The sequence below is a fragment of the Heteronotia binoei genome, chromosome 8 (genome assembly GCF_032191835.1).
Source record: "Heteronotia binoei isolate CCM8104 ecotype False Entrance Well chromosome 8, APGP_CSIRO_Hbin_v1, whole genome shotgun sequence".
In the NCBI taxonomy this organism is placed as follows: Eukaryota; Metazoa; Chordata; class Lepidosauria; order Squamata; family Gekkonidae; genus Heteronotia; species Heteronotia binoei.
In genome coordinates, this window is record NC_083230.1 from 434240 (window position 1) to 451779 (window position 17540).

General features: G+C 48.5%; 1 protein-coding gene across 5 annotated transcripts in view; it reads left to right on the plus strand.

Moving 5' to 3' along the window:
• CACNA2D1 (calcium voltage-gated channel auxiliary subunit alpha2delta 1) overlaps positions 1-17540 on the plus strand; it is a 1217365-nt gene that overhangs the window by 203425 nt on the left and 996400 nt on the right. For all 5 annotated transcript variants that reach the window (XR_009555717.1, XM_060244655.1, XM_060244656.1 and 2 more), the window contains exon 3: positions 9662-9778. Coding sequence is in view for 4 of the 5 variants with exons in the window: in XM_060244655.1 (XP_060100638.1) it covers positions 9662-9778 (117 nt within the window). In the remaining variant the exon portion in view is untranslated. The remainder of the gene's footprint in view (positions 1-9661; positions 9779-17540) is intronic.

Consider the following 17540-nt stretch of genomic DNA (forward strand, 5'->3'; position numbering starts at 1 on the left):
TGGTGTACCTGGATGACATCATTATTTATTCCAAGGACTTAGAATCCCATGTGCCACTGGTTTGGAAAGTCCTGACCATCAATATGCAGATGACACCCAGCTCTATCTATTGATGGACGGCCGGGCTGGTGATGTCCCTATAAATTTGGACCGGGTATTACAAGCCGTGGCTGACTGGCTCAGGCTGAGTGGGCTGAAGTTGAATCCGGCGAAGACTGAGGTCCTTTGCGTGGGCCGCGGCGGACCGGGAGGGGAGATTACCCTACCGGCTTTTGACGGTGCGCCACTGGTACCAGTGCGCAAAGTCAAAAGCCTGGGAGTGCTACTGGAATCCTCTCTATCAATGGAGGCCCAGATAGCCGCCACTGCTAGATCCGCCTTCTTCCATCTCAAGAGGGCGAGGCAGCTGGCTCCCTTCTTGGAGCGCAGCGACCTAGCAACTGTGATCCACGCAACGGTCACTTCGAGACTAGACTACTGCAATGCCCTCTACATGGGGCTGCCCTTATACCGAACACGGAGACTTCAGGTAGTCCAGAACGCGGCGGCCAGGCTGCTGGAGGGACTACCACGGTGGGAACCTGCGCGGCCTGGGCTGCGGGATCTGCATTGGCTGCCGGTTGTGTACCGTGTTCGCTATAAAGTGCTGGTTATTACCTTTAAAGCCCTATATGGCCGAGGACCTGCCCACCTAAGGGACCGTCTCTCCCCATATGTGCCCCAGAGAGCACTGAGATCTAGCTCTCAGAACTTATTAACAATCCCTGGGCCAAGAGATGCTAGGTTGAAGGCTACTAGGGAGCAGGCCTTCTCAGTGATGGCCCCTCGTTGGTGGAACCACCTTCCAGAGACGGTGCGAGCCCTGCGGGACCTGAACCAATTCCGCAGGGCTTGCAAAACATTTCTTTTCCAGCTTGCTTTCGAGATAGAACCCGATTAATCTGACATGTGGACATCTAGCCATCTTGTGGATATTATGATTACAGAATTTAGCACCCATTTTATACATTTTATCTATTTTAAATAATTTATTATGCAATTGATATATTTAAAATTGTTTACATTGTTTTATATGAATCATGGGATCTCCATGTCTGTTAGCCGCCCTGAGCCCGCTTCGGCGAGGGAGGGCGGGATATAAAAATAAAGTTGTTGTTGTTGTTGTTGTTGTTGTTATTATTATTATTATTATTATTATTATTATTAATCAGCACAAGCTGTATGCCAAGCTATCGAAATGCGAGTTCCATCAGACGGAACTAGACTACCTGGGATTCCGGGTATTGGGGGAGGGTTTAGCGATGGACCCGGCCAAAATCCAGGCAGTGCTAGACTGGGAAGCCCCCAAGACCCGACGGCAGCTACAATCTTTCCTCAGGTTCACAAATTTCTACAGGGGGTTCATAAAGGGGTTCGCCCAAGTAATGCTACCACTCACCGACCTGTTGAAAACAAAAGGGAAGGGGCTAGACGCGAAAAGGCTCGGGGCGCGACTCCCCTGGACCCCGCAATGCCTAGCGGCATTTGAAAAATTAAAAAGGTTGTTCACAAGTGAGCCCATGCTGGCCCACCCTAATGAGCTAAAACCCTTCGTGGTGCAATGCGACGCCTCCGATGTAGCCGTCGGAGCAATATTAATGCAGAAGGATGAGGAGGGGAGACTCAGGCCCTGTGCGTACTTGTCCTGCAAATTCTCAAACGAGGAATTGGTCAGTGTGGGACAAGGAAGCCTTTGCAGTGACGTACGCCCTAAAAACATGGTGCTCTTGGCTAGAAGGGGCCCGGGTGCCTTTTGAGATCTGGACAGACCACAAAAACCTTGAAGCCCTAACCGGGTGACGGAAACTAACAGCTAAGCAGATCCGCTGGGCAGGGTTCTTTGCTAAATTTGACTTTGTGCTCAAGCACATCCCGGGCTCAAAGAACTTCTTAGCTGACGCCCTCTCGCACCTTCCCCAGCACGAAAGCCAGCAAGAGGATGTCGTGGACTCCCTCATCCCCCCTTCCTCAATAGCCGGGGGGGGGGGCGGTAATGACCCGATCTGGGAAGCAAACCGGGGTCAGCAGAGCCTTGGGGAGGTAGTAAACTGAAAGATGAGACCGAGAAGGAAGGGGGAGAGAGGCCAGAGGGTGTAGAGAAAGGAGAAGGGGGTTTTTGGTATTATGATGGAAAATTCTGGCGGGAGTTTTGCAAACTAGCGGGAATAGCGGTTGAGCTCAGCCTATCACCCTCAGACAGACGGACAGACGAAGCGGGTGAACGGGCTTCTCAAGCAGTACCTTAGGTGCTATATTAATTACCAACAATCAAACTGATTCGAACTACTACCTTTTGCAGAGTATGGCTACAATAGTCTGCATAGCTCTACCAAAGCATCCCCATTTCAAATTGTAAATGGCTACGAAGGCAAACCTTTCCCCTCTCTGCCAGAGGCAGGCGGAACAGCGCCACCTAGCTCCTGTCAACAGTGGTGGGAGGGAGTAAGGAAAGGCTGGGAGGTAATTCAGGAAAACCTGGAGGCAGCAAAAAGGGACTATAAGAACTACTTTGATAAGAAACACTCTTCGCAGTGGGAGTTTAAGGAGGGGGAGAGTGTGTTCCTGTCGACCAAAAACCTTCCTTTACCACAGTCTTGTAGGAAACTGGTGTACAAATTCCTGGGCCATTCAAAATAAAAAGGGTGATCAACAAGGTGACAGTAGAGCTGGAGTTACCCAAGATGTTTAGTAAGATCCACCCTGTTTTTCATTGCAGTCTTTTCCACAAGGATCCTGGAGCCACATCTTGGCACCCCCGCTTTCCAGAACCACCTCCTATTCAAGTGAAGGGCCAGAGCCACCATGAGGTGCAAGAAATCCTGGACTCCAGGGTCCAAAGGGGGGTCTTGTACTATCTAGTCCGCTGGAAGTACTTCCTTAATAGTTGCGACAACAGACCTACGGCCCCCCGACTACTGAAGAAGTTTTACCTACTGCACCCAGACAAACCCCGAGCAAGAGCTTAGGGGGGGCAGTATGTCAGACATTGTTACTTGCCTTTAATCATACTGTAGGTAGAGATGCTTGCTTGACATGACTAACCCCATTTTGTAGGCTGTTATATTTTCGGTATTGCTACTAACCCTGAGAAAAAAGATCTGCATTTCAAACAAGGACAGTTGCTAACCGCAAGGGAGGAATTTCTCACTTGGTACAAGAAACATCTGGGGCCTTTGAAGATGGCATGCCCCAAGGTAACCAGCAGGGTTCCTTCCCTGAGAAAGAGATAAGGGAGTATGGGAATCGTCAACTGTCTCTTAGAGTGTGAGAATGGTTTTATTGTTGTGCTTTCATGTACTATACAAAAACACCAGGCTTGGCCTTGGAATATATCAAACTCAATTTGCTTCTACACCAGACCGCTTGTTCTCAAATAAATTGATTAATTTTGAAACAAAATGATTCATTCCTATTTGAAGTTCCAACGTCTGACAACGACTGCATTTCCCCACATCATTGGTGCCAACATGCACCACGACCACTGGCTCCTCCCCAGCACTGTCTATCAGCCTATCTACTACATGTGTAATGTCCGCTACCTTCGCATCAGGTAGGCAAGTCACCATACGGTCAGTACGCGGTTTTGCCACCCAGCTGTCTACTTGCCTAAGGATCGAATCACCAACTACCAAGACCCTCCCCCTGCCCAGGGATGGTTCCTTGGCTCCAAAGGATTCCCTCTCACCAACTGAAGAAGAGGTCCCTTCTGAGGGCGCATTCCCCTTATCCTCAGTCCGGTGCCATGTTCCCTCTTGAACCTCATGCTCTCTGGCAGCAACAGGGCTGCCACATTCAGAGCGGGACTCATCTAACACATCCCCGAGAGTCTTCTCCGAGTGCCTAACTGACTTGTCTCTGCTTCTCCAGGTCAGTCACCTCAGCCTCAAGGGTACGAACTCCTTCCCTGAGAACCAGGAGCTCCTTGCATCAAGAACACACTCAAGACTTCTGTCCTGTGGGCAGATAGTCATACATGTGACACTCAGTGCAAAACACTGAAAAGCCCCAACCCCCCTGCTAATAATAATAATAATAATAAATTTTATTTATATCCCGCCCTCCCCGCCTAGGCAGGCTCAGGGCGACTGACAAAAGTTTGATAAAATTATACAATATAAAATATACAATATAAGGTAATTTAAAATAACATTTAAGTTATACATTGATTTAAAACAACAATCTAAAACCAGTTCCAAATGTCTGGATCATTCCATAGTTTAAACGGCGGTGATCTTCCTGATGCTATCTGTACACTTGTATTATGGCAGGGGTCACTAGATAAATCGTTGGTAATTAAACAGCCATCCTATCAAGTTCTACAAACGCCTGATTGAAAAGGATGGTCTTACAGGCCCTGCGGAATTGGTCCAAATTCCGCAGGGCCCGTACCTCCTCCGGAAGTTGATTCCAAAGGCACGGGGCTATAACAGAGAAGGCCCGTGCCCGTGTACTCTGTAATTTCGCCTCCTTTGGCCCAGGGATAGTCAGCGTGTTCTTCCCTGCCGACCTCAGTGCTCTTTGGGGCTCATATGGGGAGAGACGGTCCCTCAGGTAGGCAGGTCCTCGGCCATATAGGGCTTTAAAGGTAATAACCAGCACTTTGTATCGGACCCGGTATGTAACTGGCAGCCAGTGCAGTTCACGCAGCCCCGGCTGTATATGCTCCCATTTCGGGAGTCCCAATAACAGCCTGGCCGCTGCGTTCTGCACTAGCTGCAGCTTCCGGGTTCGACACAAAGGCAGCCCCATGTAGAGGGCATTGCAGTAGTCTAGTCTTGAGGTGACCGTCGCATGGATCACTGTTGCCAGGTCCCGGCGCTCCAGGAAAGGAGCCAGCTGCCTTGCCCGCTTCAGGTGGAAGAATGCCGACTTGGCAGTGGCCGCTACCTGGGCCTCCATTGATAGTGAAGGCTCCAGTAGGACTCCCAGGCTCTTGACCCGGCCCGCCGCCTTCAGCGGTGCACCGTCAAAAACCGGGAGAGGTATTTCCCTTCCCAGAGCGCCGCGCCCCACGCAAAGGACCTCTGTCTTCGTCGGGTTCAGCTTCAACCCACTCAGCCTAAGCCAAGTTGCCACGGCCTGCAGTGCCCGGTCTAAGTTCACTGGAACGCAGTCAGGCCGGCCATCCATTAGCAGATAGAGCTGGGTGTCATCCGCATATTGATGACAGCCCAGTCCAAAACTCCGGGCAATCTGGGCAAGGGGGCGCATGTAGATGTTAAATAACATCGGGGAGAGAACTGCTCTCTGAGGCACCCCACAATCTAGTGTTCGCCTCCGGGAAAGCTCACCCCCGATTGCCACCCTTTGTCCCCGACCTTTGAGGAAGGAGGAAAGCCATTGTAAGGCCAGCCCCCTGACCCCTATGTCGGCGAGGCGGCGGGTCAGTAGCCGGTGGTCGACCGTGTCGAACGCTGCCGACAGGTCTAACAGCATCAGCACTGCCACACCTCCTCAATCCAGTTGCCGCTGGAGGTCATCTGCCAAGGCGACCAGCACTGTCTCCGTCCCGTGGCCCGGGCGAAAGCTGGACTGGCAAGGGTCTAGGACGGAAGTGTCATCCAGAAAACCCTGTAGTTGCAGCGCCACTGCCCTCTCAATAATTTTACCTAAAAACGGTAAATTAGAAACCGGTCGGTAATTTGCCAATTCGGCCGGATCTGCTGTGCATTTTTTCAAGAGGGGGCGGACCAAAGCCTCTTTCAGAGGTGATGGGAAACGCCCCTCCGAGAGGGATCTATTTATTATGTCCCGTAAAGGACATCTAAGCTCCCTCTGGCAAGCTTTAATCAACCAGGAGGGGCAAGGGTCCAAATCGCAAGTTGTTGGGCACGCAACAGAGAGAATTCCATCGACTTCCTCCAGGCTGAGCGGGTCAAACCGATCCAACTCCAAACCCGAAGACAGGCGCGGAGCCTCAAGTTCCCGTACTGCATCCAATGTGATAGGCAGGTCTTGGCGGAGCGACGTGATTTTATCTGCAAAATATTTCACAAAAGCCTCACAGCCAATCTCTAATTCCCTAACATTTGGTTTGCCTTGAGGCAATGTAGTAAGATCTCCAATTATTCTAAATAATTGTGCCGGGCGCGAATCTGCAGATGCAATCTTGGCTGCAAAGTAATCTTTCTTTGCAGCCTTGACTGCCATCTCATAAGACTTCATAAACGTTCTATAAGATGTTCTCGTCGCTTCGTCCCGAGTATGCCGCCACTGCCTCTCTAGTCGTCTGAGCCCCTGTTTCAGCCGGCGTAGCTCCAGGGTATACCATGGGGCCAGCCTCCTGCGAGGGCGCAGAGGACGTCGAGGTGCAATCTCGTCGATGGCCCTGGTTAGCCGGCCTTGCCAGGCCTCCACCAGGTCATCGAGGGAATCGCCAGGGGGCCAGGGATCCCCTAGTGCCATTTGGAACCGTTCCGGGTCCATCAGGCTCCGGGGGCGAGCCAAAATAGGCTCTCCGCCCATACAGGGTTGGGGTGGCATCTCCACACGGGCCTTGAGGGCTAGGTGATCCAACCATGGTAACGCTTCTACCGTGATATCGTTCACCGAAATCCCGGACGCAAAGATCAGGTCTAACATGTGCCCGGCCTGGTGCGTGGGTGTCGTAACAAATTGAGAGAGTCCCAGTGTCGCCATGGAAGACACTAGGTCCATCGCCTGAGTGGAGGCCGAGTCATCGGCATGGACGTTGAAATCACCCAGGACCATAAGCCCTGGGTACTCCAACGCCCAGCTCGCCACAGCCTCCATCAGGGATGGTAAGGCGCTGGCCGGTGCGTTAGGCGGACGGTACACCAGCCAGATCGCCAACCCCTCTCCGACATCCCACGCCAAACCGGCACATTCAATGCCCTCAATCTTTGGGCCCGGGAGAGCCCGGAAGGAGTAACCCTCCCGTATGAATAATGCCACCCCTCCCCCCCACCCGCTATTCCGTGATTGGTGGAAGACCGAGTAACCTGGGGGGGTCATCTGGGAAAGAGCCACTGTCTCCCCATCTCGCACCCAGGTCTCGGTCACGCAAGCCAGGTCCACGTCCTGCTGGAGCAGGAACTCCCTGAGGGTCGCGGTCTTATTATTTACGGACCTGGCATTGCATAACACCAATGACGGAGACAGGCTATTCCTCTTGGCCCCACTACCTGTCACCGTTGGGATGGGAAGTAGACTGGAAGGGAGCCGAGCACCATATTGTCTCCGTCCCCTTCCCTTACACCTCTGTCTATTCCCACCGTCATTCCTTCCTGCTGGCATTCTACCTTCATGATAGCTTTTAAAAAATATACAGTCCCCTTTTAAACTCTGTTTGTTTATGTGGCTCTCCATCTGGAGAGTCTACTTCACTTATTGGGAACACAATGAATCTGGGTTCCTGGTCCTTACACAGCCCCCAGGCTAAGAGCCACAGGCCAAGAGCCCTTTAGCTCTCGGCCTCTGGCACGGCACAGCTTAATAATGCAAAGAGGGTGGGGAACACAGCCACTTCTAATCAATCAGCAACAATCATCTTCAATCGCCTTCACCTTCAGCCCTTCACACAAACTTAGAAGTTTTCAGCAACTTCCCCAGCTGCTGAGCCACAAACCTCACCCTTGTAGCACTTCTCTGCTCTATCCCAGAGTTCTCTGAAATGTGGAACAAATAGATTCTGGAACAAATAGTTTATTTTCTTCATACCACAAGCCGTCAGGGGAGGGGGAGAGCTATAAGTCCAAAGTAGGCGGCTGCTTTGTTAGTGCCTCCCTGAGGGAGGAGAGAAAGGAGTTGATTGGCTCCTTCTTAGCTTGGCTGTGCATTTGGCTGAGTGGTGACCAAAGCACTGAGTTGGGAGGGGTAAAACAGTGAGTCTATTATCATCTCCCTTTTGCTCTCGTGTTGCGGTAGGCGGGACGGTGCATCAGCCAAGAAGTTCAATTTCCCTGGGATGTGTCCTAGGGTGAAACAGAATTTGTGGAAAAACCCCACCCACTGAACTTGCTTGTTTGTGAGCTTGTATGTGGTGATTAGAGAGGTAAGGTTTTTATGATCTGTCCAGAATTCAAATGGCTCCTCGCCCCCTCTAAATAGTGCCGCCACTTTTCCAGAGCTAGTTTGTTGGCAAATGCCTCTTTGTCCCACACTGACCAATTGCGTTTGGAGGGGGAGAATTTCTGGGAAAGTAGGTGCGAGGTTGTAGTTTCCCATCCTCCCCTTCCTGAAGTAGCACGGCGGCTCGGGCCACATCACTTGCGTCACACTGGACCACGGACCGTTTATTCTCATCCGGGTGTATTAAACAGGGCTCTGAGATGAAACTCTGTTTGAGGTCCTCAAATGCTTTCTGACATTCAGGGGACCATGGCAAGCGGGCTCTTAGTTTGCTGGCATCTGCCCCTCTCCCTTTGGTTTTCAGGAGGTCGGTGAGGGGCATGGCTAATGAAGCAAAATTGTTTATGAATCCTCTATAAAAATGTGCGAACCTGAGGAAACTTTGTAGTTGTTTCTGGGTTTTCAGGGCTGTCCAGTCCACCACTGCTTGAACCTTGGTGGGGTCCATTTCTTACCCACCTGCCGAGGCTCTGTATCCCAAGAAATCCAGTTCCGTTTTGTGGAACTCACATTTGGAAAGTTTGGCAAACAGCTTATGTTCAAATAGCATTTGCTACACTTGCCTCACAAGTTTCACATGGGAGGGGAGGTCAGGAGAGTATATTAAAATGTCATCCAAGTAACAGACCACCCCCTTGTACAGGAACTTGTGTAAGACTTCATTAATTAATTTCCTGAACACTCCAGGGGCACCTTTCAGCCCAAGCAGCATCACCAAATATTCAAACTGTCCCATTGGGGTGTTAAAGGTGGTTTTCCACTTGTCCCCCTCCCAGATTCAGACCTTGAAGTACGCGTCTCAGAGATCTAGTTTGGTGAAGATCTTCCCCTGAGATACCTCATTGCTCATTGAGTATAATTTCGCTTTGAGCAAAGTCTCCCCTTCCACCAGTTTGATCACACAGTCAGTGGGGCAGTAGTTCATCGGCTTCCGATGTTTCAAACACTCCCCATAGGTCCTGATACTCGAGGGGGGGTGGATGAGACTTCTGATACCATTAACCACAGTCTCTCAATTTGAGGGGGAGGTTCAGGGCCCAATCCCAGCTTCATCTGTGCTCATCGCAACCCTTATTTTGGAAATAAATGGCACTACCACTCAATTGCACAAAGGGGTCATGATCCGCCAGCCATTCAAGGCTGAGGACTGTTTGGAATTTGGCGGACGAGGCAATTACGAAAGTCTGGGGTTCCCAATGTTCTCCCACCCCTAGTGCACAAAATTCTGTGCCTGACCCTGCATCATCATTGCCTCTTGGATCCACCCGGTTGGCCCTCTGCTTCCTCTGTGCTGCATTGAGTGGGCGGCATCTTTGGCTTCATTATCTGATCTCCATGAATGAAAAGCCCTCTGTAGTGCATCTCTGTCTTACAATCCATCCATTTCTTTATTTTATCCTATGGAAAATACTTTATGTCTTGATTCAAATACTAGCAAAGTTCAGATGGAAACTGCTTTTGGCTTCTGGCCACAACTGGCCATTCCCATGTAACAGCTCTTGAATGCTTCTCATTTTCTCTTCCTGTGTAGATATACTTGAGGAACCCAAGTTTATACACTGTGGAAGCAAACAACGCAGCACGGCTGGTGGAAGTTGCAGCCCGAGATATTGAAAAACTCTTGAGCAACAGATCTAAAGCCCTGGTGGTAAGTAGAAATTGGAAATCTGCTTAAAAAAAAGTTGCTCACACTTTATTTTTCATTCTTTTTGGGTCTTTATGCTCTGTGAAGTGCCTCTGCAGTTTTGTTTCATGCAAATGCTCAGGCTGACTTAACAGTTATAGGTCTTTTTGTGTTCTCAAACTATTGAGCAGCCCTGATCTGGCCTGTTGAAACATAATAGAAAAAGGAAGGGACCTCTGTGGAGAAAGGGACCACCCCATTTTCCTCTTGCTTTACTCCTAAGAGTCACATTCACTGATGTACCATACAAGTGATTGGTGAAATGAACTAGGATAGACTGGAAACGGGTTGATTCACACCCAGGCAACAGTTAAAAAAGAAGTACTTCCCAAGGTATGAGCATTTAGTAGCCTGCTTTGATTGGTTGTTAATAAAGTCTTGCTGCTATGTTGGTATGCAGTTCTAAAATAGTTCAGGGCACTGGGGGATGGTCTAATCGGGGCCTGGAACAACTGCAAGAATAGACATGTAGTGGGTCACAGTGTAGTGAATATAAGGCTGAGAACAGACAGGCATTCTGGGGTGGGTTGGAGGCATCCCAAATTGGAACAGCTCAAAAAGAGCTGTCCCGGAGCCTCCAGACAGTCTCCAGCGAAGCGGCCCCATCCCATCTGTGAGGCAAGTTGGCGCCTTCCCATGGGAAGGCACCCTAGAAGCCAGATTCCCTTTTTTATCCCTTGGGGGGGGGTGCAAGGGGGGCGCTGTGATTGGTTTCATTTAAAAAAAAATGGAACTGCTTGGGGCGGTTTGGCAGCTCCAGACCACCAAGTCACCTCACATGCGCCCTTCCCAGTCCAGATGGCAATCCGGCGACTGACAAGCAGCTCAAATATTTGCAACCACTTTCAAAGCTATTTGAGCCGGGTGGAGCGGCCTGAAGGTTGGGGTGAGTGTGGGATTTTTTTAAATTTTTGTTTATTTATAATTTGTATCCCGCCCTTCCCACAAGTGGCTCAGGGCGGCCGGCAGATGTTGCTGTCTGCAGGGTGTTTTTGGGCCGACTTCAGAGGCGTCTCTGAGTCAGCCCAAAGTGCCGGTCTGTTATCAGCCTAATAATCTCTTTTCTTTTGTGTGAGAACTAATAAGTGGTCTCTAGTTGGAATTATCTGAAACATCTTCAGTAAATGATGTTCTGTGAAATTGCATTGTGTGATCCCTGACTGCAGCAGATTGCAGCAATTCAGTAGTAAACTTTCTTGGGAAGTACTGATTTGGATTGCTCAGGCTAGTGATTCTTAAATGGCTATTTGAATCTTACCAGGGAGTCCCATTAGGGACTATCACCCATTAGGTGATAGAGCAGCGTATGACATAAGGATCTAACAGGATCAAATTTTTAATCTTTTGAGATGAAAGTATGACCCTAAGAGTTGAATCTTGATCAAAGAAGGAAAAAACACACCAGTTCTGTACCCTACCCCCCTTTACTAAAAAATGCATTCCTGGCTCTGAGCATTCTGAATGGGTTGGTGAGCATGCTTTTTCCTGTGTTAGATTCAGCTGGGCTAAAAGCATTTGTATTGTAGCTCAGAGGCAGAGCAGAATTTCCTAGGTTCAGTCCCCAGATATCTCCAAGTAAATGACTCTGAAGGTGTCAAGTCTGCAGATTCAATAACGAGTCGATGTAGATACAAAGAAAGTTTATTGATACTGGATGTTTGTGGCCTGAGCCAGGGTTTGAAGAAACTAAAACCATACAGTAAATACATTGCATATAAAGAGCACTTCAAAAGCATTCCTATGGGCAGGGAAATTGTGCAGGGGACATTCACACATAGATGTTACTAGTACATTCTCATGTTGATTAGGCGTAGTGGCCTTGATGTTTTACTAGGCTCCTACAACTCCCACGGGCCTGGGCTGAGAAGGTTCAGATAAGAATTTTCACACATCACCATTTCAAAGCAGGGAGAGCTTCTAAGAAAAGGAAGGGGGAACAGTAAAGAGGCACTAGCAGCATTTGGTTCTACCCAGCATGCTCTCTGGTTGAGCCAGAGTCATATTCAGACTTGACAGAAGGTGATATGGTCAATGATGTTGCAAGCCCCACTTTCTACCTATGTGGATGCTTGGAAATTCTGTGGCCATTCCAGGTCTTCACCCCATGTAACCTACTGAGTTGGAAAAGGGTCTTCTTCTGGGAGACTAGTTATTCCCACTCTGCTTTTCCATTATATGCTTGATAGCTTGGTAAAAGGCAGTTATACAGAGCATGAGCCCAGTTATTATAACTTTAACATAAATTCTGGGGTGTAAGGCATTTCACCACAGGTGATATAAAAAGATCTCCACCTGAAACCCTGAAAAGATGCTGCCAGTCAGAGTTGAGGAGGGATGGTGGCTCAGTGGTGGGAAGCAGAAGGTCCCAGGTTCAATCCCTGGCATCTCCAAAAAAGGGTCCAGGCAAATAGGTGTGAAAAACCTCAGCTTGAGACCCTGGAGAGCCGCTGCCAGTCTGAGAAGACAATACTGACTTTGATGGACCAAGGGTCTGATTCAGTATAAGGCAGCTTCATATGTTCATAGAGAAGGCTCACCTTGATATGCCAGATTCATTATTAGGCAGTTTCCCATGTATTATACAGTGAGTAGAACTGTCATTTATTAAGGTGTTTAGAACTCATTTTATCATTTCCTGCATCTCTTCTAAAATATTTTTCTTAATTTCTGATTTGCCACTGTATTTAAAACACAGTCTCAGTCTGCTCTGCCTTGTTTGCCACTTTATTACTTAATCATTAGCTAGTTTCTCATTCTGCTATTCTCCCCCAGGGTATTTTGCTATGCTTGTTGATAATCCATTGTTACACCAGAAGAGCTACTTTATACTAATGGTATTTCAAATTTCCAAGATATATTTTATGTCTTGAAATAGCCTCCAGCTTGCTTTCCCTTAAATGACCATTGTATGCCACTCAGCTGCTTATCTGAATCTGGACATGTTTCTGTCTCCTGCTTTACCTTTGTGCTCTGAAGATTAGAGTGGCATTATTGTAGCTATTCACTACAGCAGGTTGGGGGCCAGAATATCTCAAAGTGTTAATTAAGAACAGAATCCTGGAGGGGAATCCTGAAGGGAGAGGAGGGCACAGCCTGTGGTGTTGCCCTTAGGAGCATGCCAGAAAGTGACATTGGTGGTTCATACACTATTGTAATTGAGGGAATTTGCAGAATGATCCTGGCATTGATTGGAGACAAAGCTGGGGTAAAATTAGAATAAACACATAACTAGGGTGATGACTTACCCTAAATATAAATTTTTAAATAGGTACTGAGAGGGACTCAATGTGAAAACAGTAATTTCAAAATCAATTGTGCATTGTATTAATATTCCTAACATCTGTAATTCATGTGTGGTAAACTTAGAGTACTTTCTATTTTGCCCTGGTATATGTATTGAAATAAAGTGAGTTTAGTGAGCTCTGAATCAACCAAGAACATTTTATTGGAAGAAGAAATAGTAACAGAGAAACACTGGCAACTCAGTGAACTATATACAATCTCGCCATGGTTAACCAGGCCCCCCTAGCAGGCATCAGTTACTCCTATTTTCTCTCTCCAGAATCCTTCATTTGCATCTCTGTTACACAGGGCTTTTTTTTTGTAGCAGGAACTCTTTTGCATATTAGGCCACACACCCTGATGTAGCCAATTCACCAAGAGCTTACAGGGCTCTTATTCCAGGGCCTACTGTAAGCTCCAGGAGAATTGGCTACAGCAGGGGTGTGTGGCCTAATATGCAAAGGAGTTCCTGCTACAAAAAAGCTGTGCTGTTACATGTTGGTATGTGCCTAGCGTCCCAATTGGCAGGTTCATCCAGGCCTCTGGATCCTGATTTGCAATGAGTACCTGCCTGAAGCTCAGGCAACAAGAACCCAGTAAAACGCAATACATAACATGTACTGACTATAATATTTCTGGATTTCAGGGTATTGTATTTTACTGCACTCAAAATGAACTCAAGAGTGATTTACAAGTCATTCTCACCAAAATCAGACCACAAACACAAGACAGCACTGAGTATACATTATAATAATCAAAAGAACAAAATTCCAATTTCCTTGTGTCTTCCCATTAGTTCACGCCTAACACTATTCTTGAGTATAGTACTTTCCCTTTTTAGTTTCTGAACCAGATGGTTTTCTAAAACTGGGGCCACAGCTAAAAAGAGGAAGGGTAAAATTCAATGGTAGTGATTCAGTCTTTGAGATGTTTTCTCGAACTGTCTCTTGCAGCAGGTCAGTCTTGGAGATGTTTGCTCAAAGTATCTCTGGCAGCAAGACACGAAAATACTTTGAGGCCTGGGACTCACTACTGGTTGACATAGACAGTACTGGAGACCAGTTTATACATTCATTGTGGTACATGCCCAGGTGACATCTAGATTAGATTACTGCAATACACTCCACATTGGGCTGCCCTTGAAAAGCATCCATAAACTATAATAGCTGCAGAATGCTGCAGCCAGAATTCTGAGTGGAGTGGGCCACAGGGACCTTTTCAGTTCAGACTTGTTCCACCTAAACTCATTTCCAATTTGCTTCAGAACCCAACTCAAGATGCCGGGATTCATCTTTAAACCCTATATACGTATTGGGGCCAGTGTACCTTAAGAAATGCCTGCTACCATTTGAACTTACTACAGCCATCTTCAGGGACCCTGATTCAGCGGCCCCCACCATCTGAGGCTAGATGAGTGGCAACTCAAAAAAGAGCTTTCTTGGATGTGGCACCAAAACTATGAAATTCTCTCTTCAGAGAGATTAATCTGTTCTTTTTTTTTTCTACCCGCAAGTAAGGAATTTGCTGTTTTGTTTGGTGTTGCTTCACTTACTTTCATTAACTCTCCTTCTTGTTCATGTGTCTGTGTTTTGTTTTAATGCAAGCAAGCTTCTTGCATTAAAAGCTTCTTGCAAGCTTCTTTTAATTTTTTTGTTTGTTTGCCAATTTGTGGGCCCTAATTTGAGTGGAAAGGCAGCTTTAAAATGTTTTAAAATAAGGGCCATTACTCAGTAACAGATTACATGTTTTATGGTATAGAGAATCTAAAGTTGCCCGGTCCAACTCAGGAAATATCTGGGGACTTGGGGGGGGGGGGGTGGAGCCAGGAACAAGGTTGTGACAAGCACTATTGAACTCTGAAGGGAGTTCTGGCCATAATATTTAAAGGGACTACGCTCCTTTTTAAATGCCTTCCCTCAGGACTCATTTTGTAGCAGGAGCTCCTTTGCTTATTAGGTAGGGTTGCCAAGTCCAATCCCAGAAATATCTGGGGACGTTGGGGGTGGAGCCAGGAGACACTGGGGTGGAGCTAGGGGGGAGGGGGAGAAATGGCGCCGGGGAGCATGGCGAGCTGCCCCATCTCGGAGTAGGCGATGCCGCTGCGCAGCTGCCGCCTCTTCTCTACTCGCAGTGGCTGCTCCTCTGAGATGGGCTTAGCCTGAGCCCATCTCAAAGGAGCAGCTGCGGGGGGGCGGCAGCGGCGCGGCGGCCTCCCCCGCTCCGCCTCTGGGGTGGAATCGGAGGGGGGGTGGAGGCGGGCCGGGGGCGTGGCGAGCTCTGATCAAGGCAAAAAGCCCTGGCCTTGATCAAGGCCGTGGCCCTGATCAAGGCAAGCCGGATGTCCCTTGGGCCAGGGATGGTCAGGAGATGTTGACTGGTCGACTGTAACGACCTTCAGGGCTCATATGGGGAGAGACGGTCTTGCAGGTATGCCGGTCCCACGCTGCGTAAGGCTTTAAATGTCAATACTAAAACCTTGAAGTAGATCTGGTACTCAATTGGTAGCCAGTGTAAATTGCACAGCATCAGCAGACTGCTCGCCCATATAGGCGATTCAGTCAGAAATCGTACTGCTGCATTCTGTACCTGCTGGAGCTTCCAGATCAGCCTCAAGGGCAAGCCTGCATAGACCGAGTTACAGTAGTCCAACCTGGAAGTGACTGTTGCATGGATCACTGTAGCTAAGCCCTGAGGGACCAGATAGGTGCTAGTTGTTTGGCCTGCTGAAGATGGTAAAAGGCAGATCGTGCAACAGCTGTGACCTGGGCCTCCATAGAAAGGAAGACATCCAGTATCACACCCAAGCTCCTCACCTTCTGAACTGGCACAAGAGATGCACCATCCAGAGTGGAGAGCCAGATGCTTGATCTTAGCCCCCCACAACTCATGTACAGAACCTCCATCTTGGTTGGATTAAACTTCAGCTGGCTCAGTTGCATCCAACCAGCCACTGCTTGCAGTGCCCGGGTTAGATGGTCTGGGGTAGAATCTAGGTGGCCATCCATCAACAGATAGAGCTGGGTGTCATCTGCATACTGGTGACAACCCATCCCAAAATCTCTAGCAATCTGGGCAAGGGGGTGCATATAGATGTTAAATATCATTGGCGAGAAAATAGCTCCCTGCTGTACACCATACTTCAGTGGATGACGCAGGGAGGTCTGCTCGCTGATCGCCACCCTTTGTCCCCGACCACAGAGAACGGAGGAGAACCACTGTAAGGCAGCCCCCTGGACTCCAATGTCGGCAAGGCAGTGGGTCATTAGATCGTAGTTGACCATGTGAAATGCTGCTGAGAGATCTAAAAGTAGTAGCAGAGCTGATCCGCCTTGATCCAGAAAAGGGGGGGGGGAGAGGAGGAAATCTGAAGGGATATACTAATACTGAAGTTGGCCAAATCTGACGTCACTTAAATCTGGTGAACAGATAAGACAGATCTTTCTACAAACCTCAAAAACATTCCAGGTTTACACACACAAAAATAATAGATTGGGAGCTTAAAAAACCCCAAATTGATAAATTGAGTGCCTTTAACTTTAAGCAACTGATTCTCTCAGTGGCTGCTGCTAGGCAGCCATAGCATTCCAGCATTCTTGGTTCTGTAAGTAAGAGCCAGGGATGGGGACAGGGCCCTTTCCAGACCTATTCTGGCCTTTGAGAGAGGACTCATTGAATCCAGGCTTAGTAAGAGTTGCCAGAACAGATTGGGAAATTCCTGGAGGTGTTGTGGTGAAGTCTGAAGAGGGCAGGGTTTATGGAGGGGGAGGGGCTCATCCAGATGTAATGCCATAGATTCCACCCCTCCAAAGCAGCCAGTTTCTCCAGGTGGACAGATCTCTGTCATCTGGAGTTCAGTTATAATTCTGGGAGATATCCAGGTCCCACACGGAGACTGGCAACAATTTCTGGGTGATTTGATATCACCCGACTTGCATGACTCAGCCTGGCTGTGTCTGTTTGCTACCCATTCAGAGGGACAGAATGAATTCTGGGAGATGTAGGCCCCTGTATCTACTCCTAGGCAGGCCCTCTAGGCCCCTGCCCTCTAGGCCACATTAGGCTTCAGATCATGATAGGGGTGGTGGTTGAATGTCCATTGGGCACTTCATTATACCCTATGGAGACTGATCCCCACAGGATATAATGAAGAATCAATCTGTGGGTATCTGGGGCTCTGGGGAGGCTGTTTTAAGCAGAGGCATCAAATTCTCAGATAGCATCTGGTGCCTCTCCTTAAAAGAAGTTTTAAAAAGATTGCTCAATGCACCCTCAGAGAGCCTGCCTGCCCTGCTGGAGGCAGTATTGACCTGGGCATTGGTCTTCCCCAGGCTATTAGTCCTGGGGGATTTCATTGTCCATGTTGATGATGCAGCTTCCTTGCATGCTCAGGACCTGGTGTCATCCATGGAGGTACTGGGACTTAGCCAGATTGTTTCGGCACCCA